The sequence below is a fragment of the Mus caroli genome, unplaced genomic scaffold (genome assembly GCF_978045245.1).
Source record: "Mus caroli unplaced genomic scaffold, Mus_caroli_1 scaffold_12, whole genome shotgun sequence".
Taxonomy (NCBI): domain Eukaryota; kingdom Metazoa; phylum Chordata; class Mammalia; order Rodentia; family Muridae; genus Mus; species Mus caroli.
This window is the reverse complement of record NW_028227267.1, coordinates 21,846,636-21,872,364: the sequence shown is the minus strand read 5'-3', so window position 1 is coordinate 21,872,364 and position 25,729 is coordinate 21,846,636. Positions and strand designations below refer to the sequence as shown.

At 43.9% G+C, this 25,729-nt stretch overlaps 1 protein-coding gene across 2 annotated transcripts in view; it reads left to right on the top strand.

The window, feature by feature from the left end:
• Cacna2d3 (calcium voltage-gated channel auxiliary subunit alpha2delta 3) overlaps positions 1-25,729 on the top strand; it is an 857,083-nt gene that overhangs the window by 771,814 nt on the left and 59,540 nt on the right. For both annotated transcript variants that reach the window (XM_085828480.1, XM_085828479.1), the window contains 3 exons: positions 438-482; positions 17,081-17,143; positions 20,035-20,105. In XM_085828480.1, coding sequence (XP_085684606.1) covers positions 438-482; positions 17,081-17,143; positions 20,035-20,105 — 179 coding nt within the window. The remainder of the gene's footprint in view (positions 1-437; positions 483-17,080; positions 17,144-20,034; positions 20,106-25,729) is intronic.

Sequence of the window (25,729 nt, the reverse complement as noted above, 5' to 3'; positions counted from 1 at the left end):
ACTCATTCAAGGGTGGATACATAAGGAGCTTATCATTTCTTAAATTATGATACATAGGAAACTATAATCTAAGAACATAAACAAGGGTTTCCTTTTAAAGTCATTGAGAAATAGTTTTAAATTAAATAATGACATAATTATATCTTTTGTTACCAGAAGATCTGAGATCTTTAAGAGATACCATCAGCGTTGAATGACAACATAAATTAAGAGGGATGGGAAGGAACCAGCACTCCCTACACTGTCTTTTATAGTATGATTCTGAGTTCATGTAGACTCTAGAGAACATGGCCAAGCCTCATCTTGAAGCGTCCCCTTTGGATGAAACCTGGTATTTGCATCACAGGCCATGACCTCCTTAGCTAAGCAGCAGCTGCATCACATGCTGGGATGAATGACCCAGTAACATGATTCCCCTTGCTTCCTTCCCACAACAGTGTGCCTCGCTGGATGGCAAATGCTCCATAAGCTGTGATGACGAGGTAAGGGACCTTCCTGGTCCAGTTTCTGGCCAAAGGGAAGTGTTAGACAGCGCAGTTAGACAGAGAAATGCTACTGTGTATAGAGCCTGGCCTGACACATTATTATTCTGGGCCACCCTCCGGAGGGGGGAGGAGAGAGACACAGATAGACAAACAGACAGACAGACAGAGAGGACATTTGTTTTGTTCCCCACCCGTAATCACATAGTTTGGTTCGGAGAGCCAGGGAAATATGCTTTAGATGTTTCCTAGACTGAGGCAGTAGAACATTCGTGTCTTATTTATAGGATGTAAGAGACATTACTCATATTTAAAGATCATATTACATTTCTCAAAGCTTTGTGGCCATGCTTCATCTTCTTCCCACCATCAGAACAACAGGTTAAATAGGTAGGAAGTATTGCCGCTGTTTATAAGAAAACAAAAGGCTAAGTGGACCAGTGAGGTGTAAAGCTGTAATCCCAGAACTCAGCCAAGAGGTGGCGGCAGGAGGGGATCCTAAAATCAAGGCCAGGCTGGTCTACATAGAGAGTTCCCAGCCAGCCAGGATATATAGCAAGACCTGTGTGTGTGTGTAAGAAGTGGAAGAAAGAAAAGACAATCAAAGAGGAGATTGAGATGAAAGAGTGGTTTGATTCATCTCATGGAATTAGTAAACTGTAAATCTGGAGGGAAGAGTTTTTTCAGTCACAGTTTTTCATTCTAGCATAGCTATTTCTACCTAAGATGTCTCTATCATTTCCCCTTCCCCTCTCCCTTCTCTGTAGTGAGGGATTTGAATCATTTAGGTCAGCAATAGAAGAAACTAATGTGTTACCCTCTTAAGCCCTCCCATTGGATGTACCTTTGGTCATAGCCAGAATGGTACCTCTCTATCCCATGGTTTAACTTTATAATCAGATATTTATAATCCTGGTTACAAGGATTTCAGGAACATTTTCCAAACATGATTTCAACCCAGAAAGCATAGGACAGGAGTAGAGTTTTTAAAAGTAGACAAATGGAAAACAAGAATGTTTATATAAAAGGGAGTCCAGAAGAGAGTCAGAAAAAAATTTTTTTTTGGTTCCCAGTGGTCTAGCTGCCAGCTTAAAAGAAAAATTGTTATCCTACTGCTATCATACTATGAGTCACCATATCTGCAGAGCAAAAGCCAATCCATCATCTTTTCAGCAGAAGCCCAACTTTTTCTGATCGCCAGATCAAAAACAATTTCCCCCTAAGAATGTTCAGCATCCTTTTTAGGAAGCTTGGGGATAACTTTTATAGGCTAACCAGGGGGGCTCAGATTTCCCTTCTGGCTTTAAGGCATGCCAGCATGTTAGTAAGAGCTGTTGGATTCAAACTCCATCCTCTTGCCTCTCTGGAGTGCTCAGATGGCACCAAAAGGTGTGTCCTAGACTACAGTGGGTATTGCTGCAAATCCCAGCTTCAGTAAAAGAAAAGAGAATGCCTGGTTGGCTAGCTGGCTGGAAGGATGGATGGTCATTAGGAAACTTGGTTAGATGAATGAGTGGTTAACTATACATGTGCATGACTATTTAAACAGTTTTATATAAGCAAGAGGTGGTATTTTTATTTTCCTACAACTCATACCATGTAGGTGTATCCCCGTATAAAGACAGATGAAGACACATCTCCTTCTAAGCTTGGAAATAGCTAGTGTTTGCACTTTGAATGATGGGGAAGGTAGCATATTGTGGTATTTAAAGACACGAGCCATTAAGTTAGACTGTTGAGATTCTGTGACTCTGAAATTAGGTACCACTATAATCTTGGACAATTTTCCAAGCCTTTCTTTTCCTCTGCTTCTCCAACCACACAGCCATGGGTGTAGAAATTTCTAGAGTCACAGGGAAGAATGTATGAGGGAAAAATGAAAAATTCTACAATGTCTCCTATAAAAGGCACACTACTGTTGGCCCTAAACCGAACATGCACCAAAGTGTTCCTCCCAAATGTGGTTGCTCCCTGGGCCTGAAGCCCTAGGTGGCAATGGCTCATACACTAGGGAACAATAAATGTATGCTGCAAAGTTCTCATTAGTACCATGGTCTTTAGGAACCCTGTGTCCTAAAGGTCACATACTTTGAAAAGTAAGCCTTAAATTGATCTTCTTTTTAAAAATTGATCTGATGCTCATGCCCAGTCTGTCCTTTAAATTTTCATCTATTCTGCATTTGACTGTTAAGTTTTGGCTCTAGGCAACCAATTGCCATGCTTTCAATGAAAAACCAGCCTGCCTTCCCACTTGGACCCAATGCCATTTTTTTTTCCTACAAACTCCTGCCATGTGTCACTCTTTTCATAACTTTTAATTAGCCACATAGAGTTGTCTCCCGTCCTTTCTCTTCCCCGGCTGCCCCCAAATCACCAAGTCCCCCATTAAAATCAGCTTTGGGGCTCATTCTGAACCTGTGACTCTGTCTGCACCACCAAAGAGAGAATGGTCTACTTTTTTAGACTGCTCAGACACATGATGGCTGAGAGACCCTGAAAGTCCATTGTCACCCCATTAGCACACACTGGGCCCCAGCAAGTGTGTCCTGTGAGGGTGGATAGGGTATGAAGACATATTTCTACCTTGTAGGAGGACATCTTTAGTTTGCCAGTAAGAGCTGGAAGCATGTGATTGTCAGGACACAATCACGGGGGCGCAAGAAGGGCTGTAAAAAGTTCCACTCCACTTAGGATAAATGTCAGCTACAGAGCCTGCAAAAGAACCATTCAGGCACTCATATGCTCCCTTATAATGTGTTGACTGAGTCCTTCTTGGGAATAAGTGTCTGGCTAACTGCCAAGGACAGCGTAGGGAGATGCTGACTTCATGGCACTTATGAGTAGCAGGAAAGATACACATATCTTTTGGGGTTTTGTTTGTTTGTTTGTTTTGTTTTGTTTTTAACCAATTGGAATATATGCTGTGAGGAAGCTTATGTACTCTGGTCAGAGATGACACCTCTGAGGAGGCAACATTTAAATCAGCAAAGATGGAGGAAGAAATTACATTGGAAGTGATAACAAGGCATAAAAACGAACTTTCAGGCAGACAGTACTCCTGCAAGGGTATGGGGCTGATAAAGGAGGCATGGATGGAAAGGCCATGCCCACTTCCCATTTCTGTGTGACCCAGCAGTCCAGCCACTTTTGCTCCACTCACCTGTCCATCAACTTCACCACCTATTGACAACACCAGTGTTTTGTGAAGACAGAAGAAAGTTAACTGCTGTCCTGTGAGAGGCCAAAATCTTTATGACAAATGAGGCTCTATGCTCCTTCCAATGAGATAGAGATTGGTGTGGTCTGTGGATGACAGGGACTTTCTGAGTCTTGGTAGGAATGTCTTCTGGCATATGAAAGATGTCTTGAATGATAAACGAGCTGAACAGGGCTATATCCTAGCAACTGGATAGATCAGAGGATTGTTTAATAGCAGGTATGAGGAGGGACACAGGTACCTCCTACCAAATGTATATTTTTGGAGTTACCTCTTTGCAAGCCGTGATTTTTTAAAAGATTGTAACTGCTTTCATTTTTCTTTTTCTTTTCTTTTCTTTTTTTTTTTTTTTTTTTTTTTTTTGGTGTCTGTGTGCATGCATGTGCAGTGAAAGCCCCAGGTCGATGTCAGGAATTGTCTTCCTTGGTCTTCTGTCTTATTTATTGAGCTATGGTCTCTCAACCAAACTTAGGGCTCATTGATGTAGATAGTCTCCCAAGCCAGCTTGCTGTGGGGATTCTCCATCTCTGCCATCTGAGGCTGGAGTTATTGAAGAGCTCCCATGACTGCCCAGCAGTTGCTTAGGTTCTGGGGGTTCTGAGCTTTAACCACTGTTTCCTCTCCACATCCCAAAACGTGGTATTTTGATTTGATGGTTGGCTATGAGAAGACACAGCAAGTGATTGGGAATGTAAGGTCAATCTGCTTTCCATTGACATACTAGGGATCCTGTCGGGAGACCTGGAGAAAAGGGCCTATACTTCTATGTGCCAGAGACTCAGAAATTGAGGCCTCAGTAACACTCAGAAGAAAGATCTCTCTCGAGTAGGACCACAGGCCTCATCCGGCCGGATCAGCGCCAGGGTAGCGGGAGCGCAGGGTTGCCTGACACCCGCCAGCTACCCACGACCCCCGCCGCAGGATTTTGGGACTGCTGGTGAGCGGAACACAGCTTCTGCTCCAATCCAATTGCGCGGGACCTGAGACTGCATTAGTTAGGGAAGCAGAAACCGGCCTGAGTAGGGCCACAGGCCTCACCCGGCCGGATCAGCGCCAGGGTAGCGGGAGCGCAGGGTTGCCTGACACCCGCCAGCTACCCACGACCCCCGCCGCAGGATTTTGGGACTGCTGGTGAGTGGAACACAGCTTCTGCTCCAGTCCAATCACGCGGGACCTGAGACTGCTCTGGTTGGGGAGAGAGAAATCCGGCCCACACAGGGCCACAAGCCTCTTCCGGTCAGAAAAGCACCTGAGCAGCTGGGGCGCAGGGTCTGCTGACACTCGCCAACTACCCACAACACCCGCCACAGGATCTTAAGACTTCTGGTGAGGGGAGCACAGCTTCTGCTCCAATCCAATTGCGCGGGACCTGAGACTGCATTAGTTAGGGAAGCAGAAACCGGCCTGAGTAGGACCACAGGCCTCATCCGGCTGGATCAGCGCCGGGGTAGCGGGAGCGCAGGGTTGCCTGACACCCGCCAGCTACCCACGACCCCCGCCGCAGGATTTTGGGACTGCTGGTGAGTGGAACACAGCTTCTGCTCCAATCCAATTGCGCGGGACCTGAGACTGCATTAGTTAGGGAAGCAGAAACCGGCCTGAGTAGGACCACAGGCCTCACCCGGCCGGATCAGCGCCAGGGTAGCGGGAGCGCAGGGTTGCCTGACACCCGCCAGCTACCCACGACCCCCGCCGCAGGATTTTGGGACTGCTGGTGAGTGGAACACAGCTTCTGCTCCAATCCAATTGCGCGGGACCTGAGACTGCTCTGGTTGGGGAGAGAGAAATCCGGCCCACACAGGGCCACAAGCCTCTTCCGGTCAGAAAAGCACCTGAGCAGCTGGGGCGCAGGGTCTGCTGACACTCGCCAACTGCCCACAACACCCGCCACAGGATCTTAAGACTTCTGGTGAGGGGAGCACAGCTTCTGCTCCAATCCAATTGCGCGGGACCTGAGACTGCATTAGTTAGGGAAGCAGAAACCAGCCTGAGTAGGGCCACAGGCCTCACCCGGCCGGATCAGCGCCAGGGTAGCGGGAGCGCAGGGTTGCCTGACACCCGCCAGCTACCCACGACCCCCGCCACAGGATTTTGGGACTGCTGGTGAGTGGAACACAGCTTCTGCTCCAATCTTTAAATAGTGACAACGATAACAACTAACCCCAGAGATTACCAGATGGCGAAAGGTAAACGTAATAATCTTACTAACAGAAACCAAGACCACTCACCATCATCAGAACCCAGCACCCCCACTTCACCCAGTCCAGGGCACCCCAACACACCGGAAAAGCTAGACACGGATTTAAAAGCATATCTCCTGATGATGATAGAGGACTTCAAGAAGGACGTTAATAACACACTTAAAGAAATGCAGGAGAACACTGCTAAAAAGGAAAAAGACAATAAAGAGGAAGCACAAAAATCCCTTAAAGAATTGCAGGAGAACACTGCTAAAGAGTTACAAATCCTTAAAGAAAAACATGATAACATAATCAAACAGGTAGAAGTCCTTACAGAAAAACAGGAAAACACATCCAAACAGATGATGGAAATGAACAAAACCATACTAGACCTAAAAAGGGAAGTAGACACAATAAAGAAAACCCAAAATGAGGCAACACTGGAGATAGAAACCCTAGGAAAGAAATCTGGAACCATAGATGCAAGCATCAGCAACAGAATACAAGAGATGGAAGAGAGAATCTCAGGTGCAGAAGATTCCATAGAGAACATCGGCACAACAATCAAGGAAAATGTAAAATGCAAAAAGATCCTAACTCAAAACATCCAAGAAATCCAGGACGCAATGAGAAGACCAAACCTACGGATAATAGGAGTGGATGAGAATGAAGATTTTCAACTCAAAGGACCAGCGAACATCTTCAACAAAATTATAGAAGAAAACTTCCCAAATCTAAAGAAAGAGATGCCCATGAACATACAAGAAGCCTACAGAACTCCAAATAGACTGGATCAGAAAAGAAATACCTCCCGACACATAATAATCAGAGCAACAAATGCTCTAAATAAAGATAGAATACTAAAAGCAGTAAGAGAAAAAGGCCAAGTAACATATAAAGGCAAGCCTATCAGAATTACACCAGATTTTTCACCAGAGACTATGAAAGCCAGAAGATCCTGGACAGATGTTATACAGACACTAAAAGAACACAAATTCCAGCCCAGGCTACTATACCCAGCCAAACTCTCAATTAACATAGATGGAGAAACCAAAGTATTCCACGACAAAACCAAATTCACACATTATCTCTCCACGAATCCAGCCCTTCAAAGGATAATAACAGAAAAAAACCAATACAAGGACAGGAACCACGCCCTAGAAACAACAAGAAGGTAATCCCTCAACAAACCTAAAAGAAGACAGCCACAAGAACAAAATGCCAACTTTAACATCAAAAATAACAGGAAACACCAATTTCTTTTCCTTAATATCTCTTAATATCAATGGACTCAACTCCCCGATAAAAAGACATAGACTAACAAACTGGCTACACAAACAAGACCCAACATTTTGCTGCTTACAGGAAACTCATCTCAGAGAAAAGGATAGACACTACCTCAGAATGAAAGGCTGGAAAACAATTCTCCAAGCAAATGGCATGAAGAAACAAGCTGGAGTAGCCATTCTAATATCTGATAAGATTGACTTCCAACCCAAAGTCATTAAAAAAGACAGGGAGGGACACTTCATACTCATCAAAGGTAAAATCCTCCAAGAGGAACTATCAATCCTGAATATCTATGCTCCAAATACAAAGGCAGCCACATTCATTAAAGAAACTTTAGTAAATCTCAAAGCACACATTGCACCTCATACAATAATAGTGGGAGACTTCAACACACCACTTTCACCAATGGACAGATCATGGAAACAGAAACTAAACAGGGACACAGTGAAACTAAGAGAAATTATGAATCAAATGGATCTGGCAGATATCTACAGAACATTCTATCCTAAAACAAAAGGATATACCTTCTTCTCAGCACCTCATGGTACCTTCTCCAAAATTGACCACATAGTTGGTCACAAAACAGGCCTCAACAGATATAAAAATATTGAAATTGTCCCATGCATCCTATCAGATCACCATGGACTAAGGCTGATCTTCAATAACAAAATAAATAATAGAAAGCCCACCTTCACGTGGAAACTGAACAACACTCTTCTCAATGATACCTTGGTCAAGGAAGGAATAAAGAAAGAAATTAAGGACTTTTTAGAGTTCAATGAAAATGAAGCCACAACATACCCAAACTTATGGGACGCAATGAAAGCATTTTTAAGAGGAAAACTCATAGCTCTGAGTGCCTCCAAAAGGAAACTAGAGAGAGCACACATTAGCAGCTTGACAACACACCTAAAAGCACTAGAACAAAAGGAAGCAAATTCACCCAAGAGGAGTAGACGGCAGGAAATAATCAAACTCAGGGGTGAAATCAACCAAGTGGAAACAAGAAAAACTATTCAAAGAATCAACCAATCAAGGAGCTGGTTCTTTGAGAAAATCAACAAGATTGATAAACCCTTAGCCAGACTCACTAGAGGGCACAGGGAAAGCATCCTAATTAACAAAATCAGAAATGAAAAAGGAGACATAACAACAGATCCTGAAGACATCCAAAACACCATCAGATCCTTCTACCAAAGGCTATACTCAACAAAACTGGAGAACCTGGATGAAATGGACAAATTCCTAGACAGATACCAGGTACCAAAGTTGAATCAAGATCAGGTTAATGATCTAAACAGCCCTATATCCCCCAAAGAAATAGAAGCAGTCATTAATAGTCTCCCAACTAAAAAAAGCCCAGGACCAGATGGGTTTAGTGCAGAGTTCTATCAGACCTTCAAAGAAGATCTAATCCCAGTTCTTCACAAACTATTCCACAAAATAGAAACAGAAGGTACTCTACCCAACTCATTCTATGAAGCCACAATTACTCTGATACCTAAACCACAAAAAGACCCAACAAAGATAGAAAACTTCAGACCAATATCCCTTATGAATATTGATGCAAAAATCCTCAATAAAGTTCTTGCTAACCGAATCCAAGAACACATCAAAACAATCATCCATCCTGACCAAGTAGGTTTCATCCCAGGGATGCAGGGATGGTTCAATATACGGAAATCCATCAACGTAATCCAGTATATAAACAAACTCAAAGATAAAAACCACATGGTCATCTCCTTAGATGCGGAAAAAGCATTTGACAAGATCCAACACCCATTCATGATAAAAGTCTTGGAAAGATCAGGAATTCAAGGCCCATACCTAAACATGATAAAAGCAATCTACAGCAAACCAGTAGCCAACATCAAAGTAAATGGTGAGAAGCTTGAAGCAATCCCTCTAAAATCAGGGACTAGACAAGGCTGTCCACTTTCTCCATACCTATTCAACATTGTACTTGAAGTCCTAGCCAGAGCAATTCGACAACAAAAGGAGATCAAAGGGATACAAATTGGAAAAGAGGAAGTCAAAATATCACTTTTTGCAGATGATATGATAGTATATATAAGTGACCCTAAAAATTCCACCAGAGAACTCCTAAGCCTGATAAACAGCTTCGGTGAAGTAGCTGGATATAAAATTAACTCAAACAAATCAATGGCCTTTCTCTACACAAAGAATAAACAGGCTGAGAAAGAAATTAGGGAAACAACACCCTTCTCAATAGTCACAAATAATATAAAATATCTTGGCGTGACTCTAACTAAGGAAGTGAAAGATCTGTATAATAAAAACTTCAAGTCTCTGAAGAAAGAAATTATAGAAGATCTCAGAAGATGGAAAGATCTCCCATGCTCATGGATTGGCAGGATCAACATTGTAAAAATGGCTATCTTGCCAAAAGCAATCTACAGATTCAATGCAATCCCCATCAAAATTCCAAATCAATTCTTCAACGAATTAGAAAGTGCAATCTGCAAATTCATCTGGAATAACAAAAAACCTAGGATAGCAAAAACTCTTCTCAAGGATAAAAGAACCTCTGGTGGAATCACCATGCCGGACCTAAAGCTCTACTACAGAGCAATTGTGATAAAAACTGCATGGTACTGGTATAGTGACAGACAAATAGACCAATGGAATAGAATTGAAGACCCAGAAATGAACCCACACACCTATGGTCACTTGATCTTCGACAAGGGAGCTAAAAACATCCAGTGGAAGAAAGACAGCATTTTCAACAAATGGTGCTGGCACAACTGGTTGTTAACATGTAGAAGAATGCGAATCGATCCATTCCTATCTCCTTGTACTAAGGTCAAGTCTAAGTGGATCAAGGAACTTCACATAAAACCAGAGACACTGAAACTTATAGAGGAGAAAGTGGGGAAAAGCCTTGAAGATATGGGCACAGGGGAAAAATTCCTGAATAGAACAGTAATGGCTTGTGCTGTAAGATCGAGAATTGACAAGTGGGACCTCATGAAACTACAAAGCTTCTGCAAGGCTAAAGACACCATCAATAAGACAAAAAAACCACCAACAGATTGGGAAAGGATCTTCACCTATCCTAAATCAGATAAGGGACTAATATCCAATATATATAAAGAACTCAAGAAGGTGGACTCCAGAAAGTCAAATAACCCCATTAAAAAATGGGGCTCAGAACTGAACAAAGAATTCTCACCTGAGGAATACCGAATGGCAGAGAAGCACCTGAAAAAATGTTCAACATCCTTAATCATCAGGGAAATGCAAATCAAAACAACCCTGAGATTCCACCTCACACCAGTCAGAATGGCTAAGATCAAAAATTCAGGTGACAGCAGATGCTGGCGAGGATGTGGAGAAAGAGGAACACTCCTCCATTGTTGGTGGGATTGCAAGCTTGTACAACCACTCTGGAAATCAGTCTGGCGGTTCCTCAGAAAATTGGACATAGTACTACCGGAGGATCCAGCAATACCTCTCCTGGGCATATATCCAGAAGATGTCCCAACCGGTAAAAAGGATACATGCTCCACTATGTTCATAGCAGCCCTATTTATAATAGCCAGAAGCTGGAAAGAACCCAGATGTCCCTCAACAGAGGAATGGATACAGAAATTATGGTACATCTACACAATGGAGTACTACTCAGCTATTAAAAAGAATGAATTTATGAAATTCCTAGCCAAATGGATGGACCTGGAGGGCATCATCTTGAGTGAGGTAACACAATCACAAAGGAACTCACACAATATGTATTCACTGATAAGTGGATATTAGCCCAAAACTTAGGATACCCAAGATATAAGATACAATTTGCTAAACGCATGAAACTCAAGAAGAATGAAGACCAAAGTGTGGACACTGTGCACCTTCTTAGAATTGGGAACAAAACACCCAGGGAAGGAGCTACAGAGACAAAGTTCGTAGCTGTGATGAAAGGATGGACCATTTAGAGACTGCTGTATCCAGGGATCCGTCCCATAATCAGCTTCTAAACGCTGACACCATTGCATACACTAGCAAGATCTTGCTGAAAGGACCCAAATATAGCTGTCTCTTGTGAGACGATGCCGGGGCCTAGCAAACACAGGAGTGGATGTTCACAGTCAGCTATTGGATGTATCACAGGGCTCCCAATGGAGAAGCTAGAGAAAGTACCCAAGGAGCTAAAGGGATCTGCAACCCTATTGTTGGAACAACATGATGTACTAACCGGAACCCTGGAGCTCTTGTCTCTAGCTGCATATGTATCGAAAGATGGCCTAGTCGGCCATCAATGGAAAGAGAGGCCCATTGGACTTGCAAACTTTATATGCCCCAATATAGGGGAATGCCAGGGCCAAAAGAATGGGAATGGGTGGGTAGGGAAGTGGGGGGCGCTATGGGGGACTTTTGGGATAGTATTGGAAATGTAATTGAGGAAATTATGTAATAAAAATATTAAAAAAAAAAAAAAAAAAAAAAAAAAAAAAGATCTCTCTCATTCTCTGTCTGTTTATCGCCCTCTCTCCCTTCCCTGCACCTCCCCACTCTTCCCCAAACATGCACACACACAAAACACCAAAATTGTCATGCTGCACCTTGCTGGACTTAAGTGAATTCCATCCGTCAAAATAAAGAGAAGGCACCCTCCCAGAACAATGCAAAGCCCCCTACCCCCTGACCCTCCCACTCTGTCCCAGGACCTTCTATTAGAAACTGTGTCACACACCTACCTTTCTGAGAAATGGTAGCACTGTGCCAGGGGAATGCTCAGACAAAGGCTACATGGTAGGGGACCAGTCATCCCTGGGGGATGGATGTTATACTTTCCTGAAGGTGCTTAGCCTTCCTTCACAGGGACATCCCATCCAGCTTTCCCACTCCTCCGTGGAGTTGCAGTAGCTGCTTTACTACTTCCTAGGACACCCAGGTATTGTTGAAGGTCACACTGATAGGACACTCAGAGCCTCTGGTTCCAAAGCTAGTATATCAGCCCCAGGCTGGTAGTGCCTTCCCCTTAACACTGCAGTGAACCCTATGCAGACACACTCCCCACCATTCCTTCCTTCCAGTCTTTAGTTTCTGAGGACCCTTACCAGGGTTTCAGAGTAAACGCCGAGTGTGTGCCTCAGTTTACCTGAATCAAATTCTCTGAGCAACACTGAATCGGCAAATCATTGTAGAAAGATTATTTTAAAAAGAAAGAAGAGGAAAAAGAAAAAGAAAAGAAAACCAACTTTCTGCCTCTCACTCTCCATAATCCTTTTTCCACATTTTGACACCAACTTCATCCTGCAATGTCCAAAGATGGCTGTGGAGTATGTACTAACCCTGTGACTCTGAAGGTGAACCTCCCGATCTCCCGGAAGCCTTGATTCTGTTAGATCCTTAGGAACCTGGTGGTGTGCAAACATCTTCCAAGGTACCAGGATTCATTTAGGGGGAGTGACATCAAGAGGTATGGCTAGGGAACTATCCCTGTTTCTTTACACTGGAAAGGCAATTGAATCATATTTGTTATTCATCTATGTGGCAAAATCAACTATCAGACCCAATTGTGGGTGATTTCACCCAACCTGTTCCCAACACTTAGCACTACACTCTCTCATTCCAAGTGCAGACTCCAGGCTACTGTATCCTTGGCTATGATTTAACTTACAAGTTGCTGACAGGTTGTTTGGGCAGTCATAGCCACTAAAATTACTTCTCTGTATTTACAGGTAGACAACATAACAATGCCTTGTACTCAGAACATAATGACACCTTTTAAATCTAATAGCCTAGGTCTCCATCAGTGAGGGACACCAGAGAGTGTGACACAGCACTCTAACTTCCTTGGTGGCTTGACAGCTCCAGTGTTGGCAGCACTTGGTTCTTGACTACTAGAGCGAACAACTCTTTTGATATTCAGCAGATCCTTGAAATTTAAACTTGCCCACAAACTAGCCCAACAAGGCATAGCTCTCCTATCCTGGTGTCCACAAGGAACCTGGAAAAGGTACATCTAAAAGTGAGAGCAAGATACATGAAGGAAATACCTATGTCCCCCAGGTTCTCGGTGTTCTCAGAGGAAAGAGATGTGCTCCCTGGAATGTACCTAGCAGTGCATGTCGACTGGAGATAGTATGTGATGTTTTTTGGAGACTGAACAGCTGGGGCCTTCTGGGTTTACTTTCTGTCCCTATCTGGTAGGATACAGACTAAATATGACTGTGATCCAGAATCAGGTTGTGTTTTTATCAATTCTAGCCTGCCTTTGGCTTTTGTGTCTTCTTCCATAGTTTGTTCCTCAGCTAGTGGAAGGCACACACAGAAAACCCCCTTAGATCTATCTGATTGTTCTCTTGGGTTCAGATATTAGTTTAAGAATTACTTTGCAAGCCGGGCGTGGTGGCGCACGCCTTTAATCCCAGCACTCGGGAGGCAGAGGCAGGTGGATTTCTGAGTTCGAGGCCAGCCTGGTCTACAAAGTGAGTTCCAGGACAGCCAGGGCTATACAGAGAAACCCTGTCTTGAATAAACCAAAAAAAAAAAAGGAATTACTTTGCTCAGGGATCTTAGCAACCTGCCATTAAGGTCATGACCTGACCCAGCAGACCCAAGCACAGTCTCTTTTGGATTTTTGCTTGCTCTTAAAACTATAGCACACCAAGCAACTGATGTGGAGATGGCCTGACTTTTCTGCTTTTGTTGTGATCTTTTTGTTGCTCTGTGGTTACTCTGGCAGACCAGGTCTGCCTTAGCTGCCTAAAGGTTAAGTGTTTTCATTCTTTAAAGAAAGCCTTCCATGAGCAAGCAGGACCTGAGGCCCTAACCATACCTTCTGGACAGCAGAGGAGCCATCCCAGACATTCTAGAAACAGTAGGTCTGAGATCAAAGGGCATGGGTGTGCATCTCCTGTGCTTGGTCATGTGACCTTCAGACTCTTCTCTGTCCATACAAAGTTTCTTACCTGGTCATATAAAAAGGAAGGCTTATATGAGGCACAATTGCCATCCTTCTTCCTGTTCCTCCTCCTCTTCTCCACCTTACAACCATATTTAATGGGGAAAAAAAATCTTTCCTGGAGAGTTGTAGTCAGTTTGCTAGGCTTACCAGTCCTCTCTTTGTAGATTGTTTTTTTTTTTTTTTTTTGAAAATAAAATTTGTAAAGTGGAGGGAGCTGGGGAAATGACTCAGAGGGTAAGAAAGTTTGCCAAGTATGAAGATCTGAGTTCAAATCCCAGCACCCATGTTAGAAGCCAAGCAGGGGAGGGAAGTGGAGACAGGCTGATGCCTAGAGCTCCCTAGCCCACCAATCTAGATGACACAGTGAGTTTCTGATTCAGTGAGAGACATGTCTCAAGGCAATAAGGCAGAAAGCAATACTTTCCTCCAGCCTCAGTGCAAATGTGCACGTGCCCCATACAAATATAACCCACACTGCACAGATTCTAAATTAAGGAAGAGCCTCCACCTGGGATACAGAGCTCTCACTCTGATCTTTCCACCCCAGAAAAGAGCTGAGCTTTTTGGACATGTCACATGCCTAAGATGCCAGCTAATATCCTGGTGTGCCATCTTCTTCTAGCCTGCACTGGCCACTGTGAGGACAACGGAAAGCAAGACTTGCAAGGAACAAATGTTTAATCCAACAGCAAGTTTTAGTGGTGCTTTGTTCTGAGGAAGAATTACGGAAATGTGTTGATTTTTAGAATTTGGGTGTAGTTCCAATTCTATTTTCCAAAGAAATAAATAAGGTAGGGAATAGGGCCAGTGTGGTAATGGGGTATCTCTTGGTCCCCTTTCTTTGGAAACTATTCTTGTTGGAAGCATCTTCCGTGCCTCCTCTATAGTGACAGTTTCCTTCCGACCCATCCTAATCTGTCAGGGGCTTCCCAACTGAGGGCACTTTTTTTTTTCTATTCTTATTCCTGTGGACTTCATGACATCATGCCCCTCTCTAAAGATTTCTAGTTGATTTTTATAAAAACAAAACAAAACAAACAAAAACCAATTGCCTTGTCTCTGTATTATGTTGGCTAGTATTTACAATATTAGACAAAGAAATGGACCGGAGATCAAACAGTGATGTCAGGGATGTTTGGCTTAGAATTCGTCATCTAAGGAGGAAATTGAGGCAGAAATTGTGGGAACATCTCTGTGCCACTGGGAGGAAATGGCTCATCAGTAAATACATATGGAATTCAACTCTGTACTGAATACACATGAATTGAAGGGCATGAGCTAACATCATGACATTGGAATCAGTGCGGATGTGGATGTAGCCATCTGACTCAATGTTAGCAGAGTAGTACTCACAGCAAACAACCCCAGTGCCGATGCTCAGGATAACTCTCTCCAACAACGGACATGCAAAAGCACAGCCACTAAACACAGTACTTACAGTGCACCGAACTGTAACTCAGGTAATCTATGAGTCTTCATTTTACCCAAATTCCAACTAAATTTCAAACAAACCCAAGAGAGCCTGTAGCTACCACTTCAGACGCACAGCTTTAGGAGATGGCTTCTTGAATGCTGTCTGCTTAGAAGACCTAGAGTTTATTGTGATCACTACCAAGATGGAGGTAGTGTCCCTAAAGCCAAGAGCTTCTTCAGCAGCAAGAATGAGAATGGGTGGGATGCATCCATCTGACCCCTCAGGTAAATGGAGCCAAGTTCCACCCTTCAGCTAAGCACCCAAGTCTGCTCTAAAGAGCTTTGGCTGTAAACTGGGAGGTGGTGGCACAGGCCTTTAATCAGGGAGACAGAGGCAGGCGGATTTCTATGAGTTCAAAGACAGCTGGTCTACAAAACAAGTTCCGGGACAGCCAGAGTTATTACACAGAGAGACCCTGTGTAGAAACCCCACTTTCCACACCCCATTCCACCACCACCCCCAAAAAAGAGCTGTAGCAGTACTTTCATGTTTTGTCCAATCCCCAGCACTGACAGCCCTTGGCTAGGAAGATAAGCCAGATCTTTCTGACCCTCACTGCTGTCCTTTCATGCCTGACAAAAATCCAACCCCCATGTCTAGGTCAGTGTCCCAGCAAATGCCAGCCCCATGGTGGCCTGGAGCTAAGCGGAATTTAGCTCAGGGTAAAGATATGTTACAAATTAAACGTTGCTGTCGGTATGTAAAGCTGCAATAAATAGAAACTGAGTTACATCAAGGACGGAATTAAGCCTTAAGTTTAAACTCCACAGCACTGTAATTAAAACTTCGCCTGTAGCAAGCCATTCACAGGAGATTAAAGGATCGTGGGGGAAGCAGAGGTTTGTTTGCCTTACCTTGCTCCCTACAATTTATAAGTCTGAGCTACCAAAAAGCTAGGAGCCCTGTCCCCACATCCAGCTCCCAATTAAAAACACAGTTTGAAAACCTTTAGGAGGCCTGAGGGGCCCCTTTTACAGAAGGCTACCCCTTCCCCCATGCCTCAGTCCATGAACAAATTAAAAAGTATTACCTGGTCCCCCGATGGTCCCCTGAGCTGACACGGTGTTTTCATTAATACATCATTAGAGTAATGACATTGTGCTGGCATTTGGGTTTCCAAATGGCCGGTGCTGCAGCCACTCCAAATAAAAGCCTGGGGGCCTCTGAACACTTTCTTCCTGGGAAATAGTCAGGTCCCATAAAGAGAAAACCGAAGACAGACTTTAATTCAGCCTTTTCTGGGCATATCCATTGTATGCCGATGCCAGGCTTTCAAGGTCACTTCTCTTGTTTGTTTCCTTCCTTCAGTGTCCTGAGTTTTGCAGAGTCAACCCTGGGGTTAGTGTAACCATGACCCTAACTCACTGAGCCAACAAGTATTTTCAATTCCTGGGATTCAACTCCCCTTCCCAGCAAAGGGATTGGGGGCGTCTCTGAGACTAGAAACACGTCGTTCTGTGTAAAGGCCGTCTGGGGCCTGAAAGTAAAGTGTGTGTTCTGATTTTCTAGACTGTGAACTGTTACCTTATAGACAATAATGGATTCATTCTGGTGTCTGAAGACTACACACAGGTGAGTGAGGAGACCCCCAACTCCATGTAAAGGGATAATTCAGATGGCACTGGGTTCCCCGGGTAGAGACAAACTATGGGGTTAAGACTTGGAGATGATGGTCCATATATAAGAGGCAAAAGCATGTTATAAATCAAATGTTGCTCTGAATGCCACAGCCTCATGTCTCACCTCAGTGCTGCCAGAGAGTCTGAGTCCAGCTGCTGTTCCTGTGCTCATAAAGGTTAAACTTATGGAGTTCTTTGCCTCAGAGTTGTTTGGGCTACAAAAGCAATTTTGTATGAGGCTGGGGTGAGGTTCACTGGCTAAAGAACTTGCTTCAGTTCAAATCACCAGAACCCAGAATGTAAAGCTGGGTGCCACAATGTGCACCTCAAGTCATGGTGTTCCTTTGCTGAGATGAGAGACAAAGACAGGCAAGTCCTGGAAGTTTGCACATGTAACCAACAAAGAATGGCAGTTTCTACAAGGTAAAGGGCAGCCATCAACACCTTAAGGTTGACCTGTTTTCAATTCTGATGCTGTGGCAAACACAGGTGCACATGTGTGAGCGTGCACAAGCACACCCGAGTGCATGAACACACATACACGCATACACATACACGCGTGCGCACACACACACACACACGCACACACACACCAGATTTTTTTTTTTAAAGAATTTTTGCCTGAAGGGCATTGGTGCTTTAAAGAGTTTGGACTACTTTAAGGAGAGTTTCCCCCTAATAGTTAACATTCATGCATACACCCATACACACTCAAATTCTCTTTAAAAATCATTGAAATGCTTCAGGAGTCAATGGTTTGGTGGGTCCATTCATGCTCAATAAATAGTTCAATCTTTTTCTATATGGCTCTGTGAGATCCAGGCATAGAGATGAGTTCATTTTAGAAATAGTGACTTCAGAAAATGAGGAATTGAACTATATTTCTGTTCTTCTCCCCCAGAGTGTTTAAATGTGCTCTAGACTCCTGATGCCCATGCACAGTCTCATTGGGCATTGGGCCACTAGTAGCATTGGATAAAATAAATGAGCCCATGAAAGATATCCAGTCTCTAAGACAGCTGAAAAGGCCATCAACCTAAGGACACATGCCCATCTGACCCAGAGGAACATTGAGAGACTGAAGAACCTATGGGGCAAGAACCCAAAGTCCTTCCTCAGGAGGACTTTCTGTAATTCTACCCTAGCCACACAGGGCCGAGATGAGACTTGGTTCTGGGCTCAGGAAAGGTGGAGTGCCCCTCTTCCCATGGTAAACCCTAGCCTGGCCAGGAAGCTACTCAGAAAGCCATGGCTTCTCCAGGAAAATTTTCTCCCTCTGTGAAATAGGGATCCTGCCAGCCTGCTCGGCTCAGGCTTGTTTGATGTTGTCTGGCTTCCTGCACCCCAATTAGGATAATTCTTCTCTATCTAACAACCAGTTCCATTGACACTGGTATATTTACACACATAAAATATAAGTGTCCTTCTTGCTCATAGCACCCGCACATGCCTACAGAATGCCTAGAGCACGATTGAGCGTTTCCAAGCTCCCCTGAAGGAGGGAGTGCTTGATGTTCCTTCTCGGCTCCTTCCTGATTTCTTTTCTTTTTTTTTTTTTTTTGGCTGAAGTGCAGAAACATCCTCCCTCCTTTCTCTTCCCCTCCCCTCCATCCTTCCCCCCTCTCTACTTTCTCCCATCTCCCTCCCTCCTTCTCCCTCTCCCCTCTCTCTCTTCCTCTCTCATCCCCACCCTCACTGTCTATGAACCCCTGGAAGTTATGATCAAGGTCACTAAGCTAAGCTTGATAAAAGTGGGGTTTCATTACCACCCCATTGCCTAAGGAATAAATGTGTTTCCTCTCTTATTGTAACACCACCTCCCTCCCCTCACAAGCTATATACCCAGAATTGAGATGGGGGTTCTCTATAGCTCGGCACTGGCTCATTCTGGGATGCTGGCAGAGGAAGGCTGTTACTGCAAGCCTAGCTTCTTTGCCATGCTGTGCCCTCACTCTTGGGACACTTCTAGCTCAGTGACTCCAAAAATCTGGAGAGCATGCAGGAGGATGTTAATCCTTCATTCCACCATGCAAAGTTTATAAATTTCATCACAGCAAGAATTAGACATGCCAAAGCTTTAGTGTAACCATGTCCTGAAGGTAACACCAAGTACAGGGATAAGCCATTAGGGATATGATTAGCTATGTTGTCTATCCAAGGACCTGTGCAGTCTTATTCGTGGTTACTATATTAACAACCCATAGACAAAATTAGAACTTTCTTCAAAAGGCGGTTTTGAGAAAGGATGGATTTTTGGTTTTAAGAACTTTATAAGGTTGAGTAAATGGACTCTTCTAGTTCCGAGAGCAGATCATCTAGGTATTATAGACCACTATTTTTATCATAGCTTAGGAAGCACTTCCAGGGGCTCATTTTGTCTGTATGAAGTAGCATTTTAATCAGAAGGGATTATGTACAGATTAATGCCTAGCCTGTCCAAGTATGTATGTGTGTGTGTGCGCGTACACACGCACACATGCTCTTTGTACCCACATGTGTTTCAATTTCTGCATTAAGCACATGTTATGCAACATCCCCCATGTATTGTGGAGACATCCCCATCTGCTCACTGGTTTTGTAACCCCACAGCTGCTGTGACTCTTTCAGCCATTCCCAGTTTTTTGTAACAGTAATCTTAAAAACCTGCCTCTGCTTTCCTTCAGCTAGTAGATACACATGCTCACTCCCTCTCTCTCTCTCTTCTCTCTCTCTCATATACACGCAAACACACACACACACACACACACACACACACACACACACACACACACACACACAACCCTGCCCGCTTTTCATCTCTGCTGCTTCTGCCCTTCCTCATGTGCCTTCTTGTTTTCCCTACAGACTGGAGATTTTTTTGGTGAGGTGGAAGGAGCTGTCATGAACAAGTTGTTAACAATGGGTTCCTTTAAAAGGTAAGGATTGGATGGTGCTCTCAGTTTACCCGAGTAAGATAGACCAAGGTCAAACGATACAAGCCTGGACTGACCAGGAGCCCATCCCACTTGTTGGCACACATCAGAACTCTGTGCATGGTGCTGCTCATCACAAGTGTTCTGTATATTCTGGGTAGAACAGAGGGCAGTACTGAAATGAGAGTCAGCAGAGTCTGTTGATTCTGTCGCCAAGGAAGGGGAAAGTGTCTGCCTGAGCAGAATTGGGGACAGATTTGTCCCACAAGCCAGGGGAGGCACTCCTTGGCAGTTGGGAGCTTAGGAATAGATGGTGGTATTTTGAGACTTATTAATACAATTTTTTAAAATGAAGAGAAGCTTCCTCAGTCTTCTCCTGACCATCATACCACCGAAGTCTACTGGTAGAAACATGGATGCGGCTGAATGTCATAGGTAACGGGCAGGGGTAGGAAAGCTTTTCCTTGGCCCCACGTTCTTCAAGGCTATACCAGCCGTGCTTCTGGGACACTAAGGTCTGTGAGGAAAGCCTAGGGTGAATTTCAGGGCCTCTTTAGGAGTTGTTCCTGCTCTTGTCCTCCCAGAAATAATAGGGGCCTTTGAAGTAGAGCTTCCTTGGATGTATTTGAGGCTCTTAAGTATATAATAGCAGGAAGTATAGAGATGGCCCTGTAGCTTTCCTGTGAGATCCATGGCACCTCCATGCCAGGTTACTTCATAACTTTTCCTGTGGCTGAAGCCAGTCAACAAGAGAAATTGAGCACTGTGCTAACAGCGGAGAATTACAAAAGGACGGGCCAGTCTTTGAACCTCCATAGCTTATTTGTGACAGTGTAGGGAAGAAATGCTATAAATGTGTCAGGTGGTCAGCATTTCTGCCATCTCTGATGCTCTCATACCTGGAGGCTTGCCAGGCGGATATGTTTCCCTGCCTGATTCCAGCTCAGTGAGTCCAAGATGTCTAGCTTGACAGGGTTCTTTCTCACCTAGGCCTGGCTTTGAGCTGTTCTACAATTTTCTGTGACTTTCTACAAGCTTCCCAAATCAGTTCCTGGATGGATGATCAGCTATCAGAGCACAGCCATTTCTGTCTACATTTCTATCCCTGTACACATTTGTGCAATGCTAACTTGTTTCTCAACTCTGAGGGTCAGGAGACACAAGGTGAAGACTAATCATACATGTGTTTCTCATTTAAAAGTATATTTTTCGACTTCTTTAACAATTGCTCCTCACTCCCCACCCCGTTTTCTTGGATGTTTGCTTTAAATTGGTGGGAGAAAGAGAAAACTTATACTGGGATTTTAAGGGTTTGGTCTCCTCCTTGATGTGCGATAAGTATGGTTGGCATGAATCTAGAACTTGCTTTTATTGTTGCTCTAACCAGCCTCTTTGAGAAATGGAAATGGCTACAGGCCTGATTGGGTTAAGACAGCAACTGATGCCTCCGGGAGCTACATGACAGACCTCATATGCTTTGTCAGAGGCCCCCACCCCTGGGACCAGAGGAGCAATGAAGAGATGGATTTTGGAGACACACACACTAAGGTCAAAGCTAGACTCCAACATTGACTAGCTGCTTAACTTAGAATATGTCAACTGACCTTGCAAAGCCTGAGTTCCTGTGTGGTACATGAAGATGATTAGGAGTCATGCCCAAGGGTGGCCAGTGCTGGTGAGATAAAAATGAGTGTGATGTTCTCAACCCATGCCTACTGTCTACTGAAGGCTCAGGAGTTGCTAGCTGCTGCTGTGATGGTTGTTGACCTTGGCTCAGCCTTGGCTTTGTGTGTGGCACCAGTTGATAGAGCCTTTCTGACACCTTCTGATGGCTCTTGACACTTGAAAGTAGACATGGGTACCAATACCCTTTCTTCATTAGGTGCCCATGCCCATCCCCCATTCCTTATTTTCTGGAAAAATAAGAGTGACAACTCTTCCATTTGGGAAGAGTTATGGGTCTTAGAAACAGTGAAAGGAGATAGAGGAAACTTCTGGGTGTCTGGGACAGACCCCCCCCCCACCACCTCCCACAAGCTGAATCACATTACTTTGGAGGCATGGTCTGCTTTGGTAGGACAAAGGGCAGTGTGTCTAGCTTGCCTTTCTCTTTGATACCTTGGATGCTGCTGTTGGCACAAGGATTCTCCTTTTGATCAACCTCTATCCTTTAATGATTATCATTCACTTGAGACAAGGTCCTCTCCAGCAGTGAGCTGGAAGTCAGACACCTCCCATCCCTCCACCAGTTTTACCTTCTGCTATTTCCCAGGTTGGACCTTGCAGCTCCTCCATCTGGGGAGAAATGGTTTCTATAACTGTTTAGGTTCAACTTTAACAAGTTAACTATCACCTAGGAAATTGCTGAGGGCTTCCCTGAGTGTCTCTGTGGGTGTTTCCAGAGATATTATGAGGGTTCTGTCCTCGCCAGTGAATTCATCCCTTGATTGATTCATAAGAGGCACCACTGTTTTTGGCTGCTAACGAGTGGGAGGATAGGAGCAAGTAGGCCATTGGAGTTATGTTGCTTGGAGATGTAACTTTCCCTGGCCCCATCCTGTATTCCTTTACTGTGCTTTCTGGCGCTTGTCATGTGAACTGGTCCACTCCATCATACCCTCCCCACCATGCTGGACTGAACTTTCTGAAGCCATGAGCTAAAATAAATCCTTCACCCACTAATTTACTTTTCTCAGTATTTGGTTGCAGCAATGCAAAACTCTGACGCTATACTTACCTAAATGGCAATGGGTCTTTCTTGGCTGTGACTGTTTTGCCCACTTGTCTGGTGGCCCAATGGCCATGGTACACAGCAGCGCCATCAGAAGAAAATAATCTCTACTTCTTGAGTCTGTGATTTTTTTGGGGTTTTTGATTTCAGTGAATAAACTGTTTTCAAGACTTGTAAGACAGCAAGCCTGCGAAATTCTTTAAGGGCCAAACTCATTGCTATTGATTACCTTAACTGAATCTTTGGCCTGAATATATCCCACCTGCTTCTCTATGATCTAAGAACCAGGAGCCAAGAACAGATGCATCAGTAATGTGGGAGATAAAGAAAAAAAGAGTAGAAAATGGCCATCTTTTCTTTTTTTAGATACTTGCCACAGCTGAGCTGGGTTGGTCCACCATCTTCCCTCTGTCTGTTTGTCTGTCTGCCTGTCTTGCCCAGCTGAGCTGGGTTGGACCACCATCTTCTTTCTGTCTGTCTGTCTTTTCTTTCTTCCCGTTCTTCCTTCCTTCCTTCCTTCCTTCCTTTCTTTCTTTCTTTCTTTCTTTCTTTCTTTCTTTCTTTCTTTCTTTCTTTCTTTCTTTCTTTCTTTCTTTCTTCTTCTTTCTTTTTTTCTTCTTTCTTTCTTCTTTCTTTCTTTCTTTCTCTCTGTCTCTCCTCCCTCCCTCCCTCTCTCCCTCCCTCCCTCCCTCCCTCCCTCTCTTCCTTCCTTGCTTCCTTCCTTTCTTTCTTTTGCCTGCCTAGAAGAAAGGCAGGCAAAAAAGAAAAAAATAAGAAAATTATTATATAATTATATTATAGTATTATTTAATATAATAAAAATAAAAAATAATTTATTGTTATTTTCCTCTAAAAATAAATGTTTTTAATCCATGTATCCTTCCTCTCCTTTTCTCTCCCTCATTCCTTTCCTCTCTGCTCCTCATTTACAGTGTAGCTGCCCACACTGCTCTTGAAGCCATCCTCCAAAGTACTGAGATTATAGGTATGCATAGTCCTGTCCCACACAGATCGTTGTGTTTAGAACCTTCCAACAACATCATGAAACAGGACCAGTGGCCCAGTAGCCAAGGACGAACTAGAGATGTTAGACCTTTGCTCAAGAGTTTGTAGGCACGTGTCAGCAGTGCATCTAAGCAAGTCTGAGCCTGAATAAGTAAAGGGTTCTGATTCAGGCTACAAATCCAGGGATGGGGGGCAGCCTCAAGGATAAATATATCACACATTAATCTGTAGATGGAGATGATCAGGATTGGAATGACCAAGAACTTAGCCCATGTCTCTGTAACAGAGCTGAGTTTCAGCATTCTGTAGTGTGGAAATAAGACTCCAGCATCCTGTAGTGTGGACACAAGACTCCAGCATCCTGTAGTGTGGACACAGACTTCTCTGCCCTCTTCCCTTGGTCTGTCTACATCAGTGCTGTGCTATGTGTACATCTAGCAGTGTGCAGAGGTAAAGGAAGGTGTTGGCTCAGCAGTGTCTTATCTGGAGAGCAGACTTTGCAGGATGGGAGACCAGCTGAGTGAGGAGATCACTCAGTTGAAATTGACAAATCCTCTGACCTGCCATGCCCGCAGGCTGTACTTTTCTTTATCTTATGTGTCACTCTGTGCCAGCTCTGCTTTTTGTGTTGCAAACAGAGAACTTCAAATATGTTTTTGATCTTATTACCGATAGTAAGTGGGCTCCCTGACTGGTGACTCACTGGGGGTGGCTTGTGCTGCCTGTTTTCTTTTCCACTTAAGCACCTGTCTAGTAAAAGCCTTACACTTGCATTTTTCAGAATTGATGCTCTGTATCTCTCTGTCATCAGCCATAACCTTGTCCCTTTTGCAACTAACCATACTAGAATTCATAGGTCTCCTTCTCCCCAGTCCAACTTCCAAGGATGCTAATGCAAATTATTTTTATATATTATATTTATATAATGCAAATTATTTATTTTATATCAATTATATTTATTTAATAAATAATAGGCATGTAGGAAAAGGTTGAAGGAGTTTTTGGTTTGTTTGTTTCTCCTTTCTTAGTGCTGGGATTATTGGCATAAGGTATCATGCCTGACAGGTTCCAAATCCTGGTGTTAAAGCAAGACTTCATGCTGAGCAATAGATTTGCAACCATGTAGCTATGCACAGGTCTCTCAGTCTCTCGGTATCTAACTTACTTCCTCACTAGGGACCTGGATGCACGGGGGAGTTGTTGCCTAAGAAGGTAACATTAGCTCTTCATGAAGGTATCAAACCACAGATATCTTGTTGGTGGCTTAATGGGAATTCTGGGATTCCACTGTACACCTTGAAGGCTGACAAGAGGTGTCAGGACTTTTATACTTCAGTGTCTGACATGGGTAAAGCAAGTCACACAAGCATGCACAGCTCTGCTCAGAGTTCATCCCAAGAGAATCATCTTACATTGGTGGGGGGAAAGGAGCCCCAGCATGTGGGCATCATACGTGCCTTTGTGTGGTTCTCAGGTGTAGCCTGTCACTGCTCAAAGCCAGTGTCAAGAACCACTGTGAAAAAAGTACCCAGTCCCCAATCTCAAGTCTCCCGTGTAGGAGTTGCCTGAACCAAACCACTGAACCACCAAGTAAAAAGCACCTAGGCACCAGTCTTGCGGCTCCTGCGTGGGAGTTGCCTGAGGTTTTGCAGCTTTCACTTGAAATCATTTTTCTTTTCCTTTTAGCAAAATGTAGACCATAGAGTCCTCAAATAGCCATAAACAAGAGCTGAATGGGATGATGTAAGATATGTCCCCAACTTGAAGGTATATTTGTATTATAGCCTGTGCTCTGAAGCTTGGGATACTCTGGTTGTCAGTACAGGACAACATATACACAGACATGTGGCTGACATCACTAAGCCAAGATGAGGGCTAGTGCATAAGATGC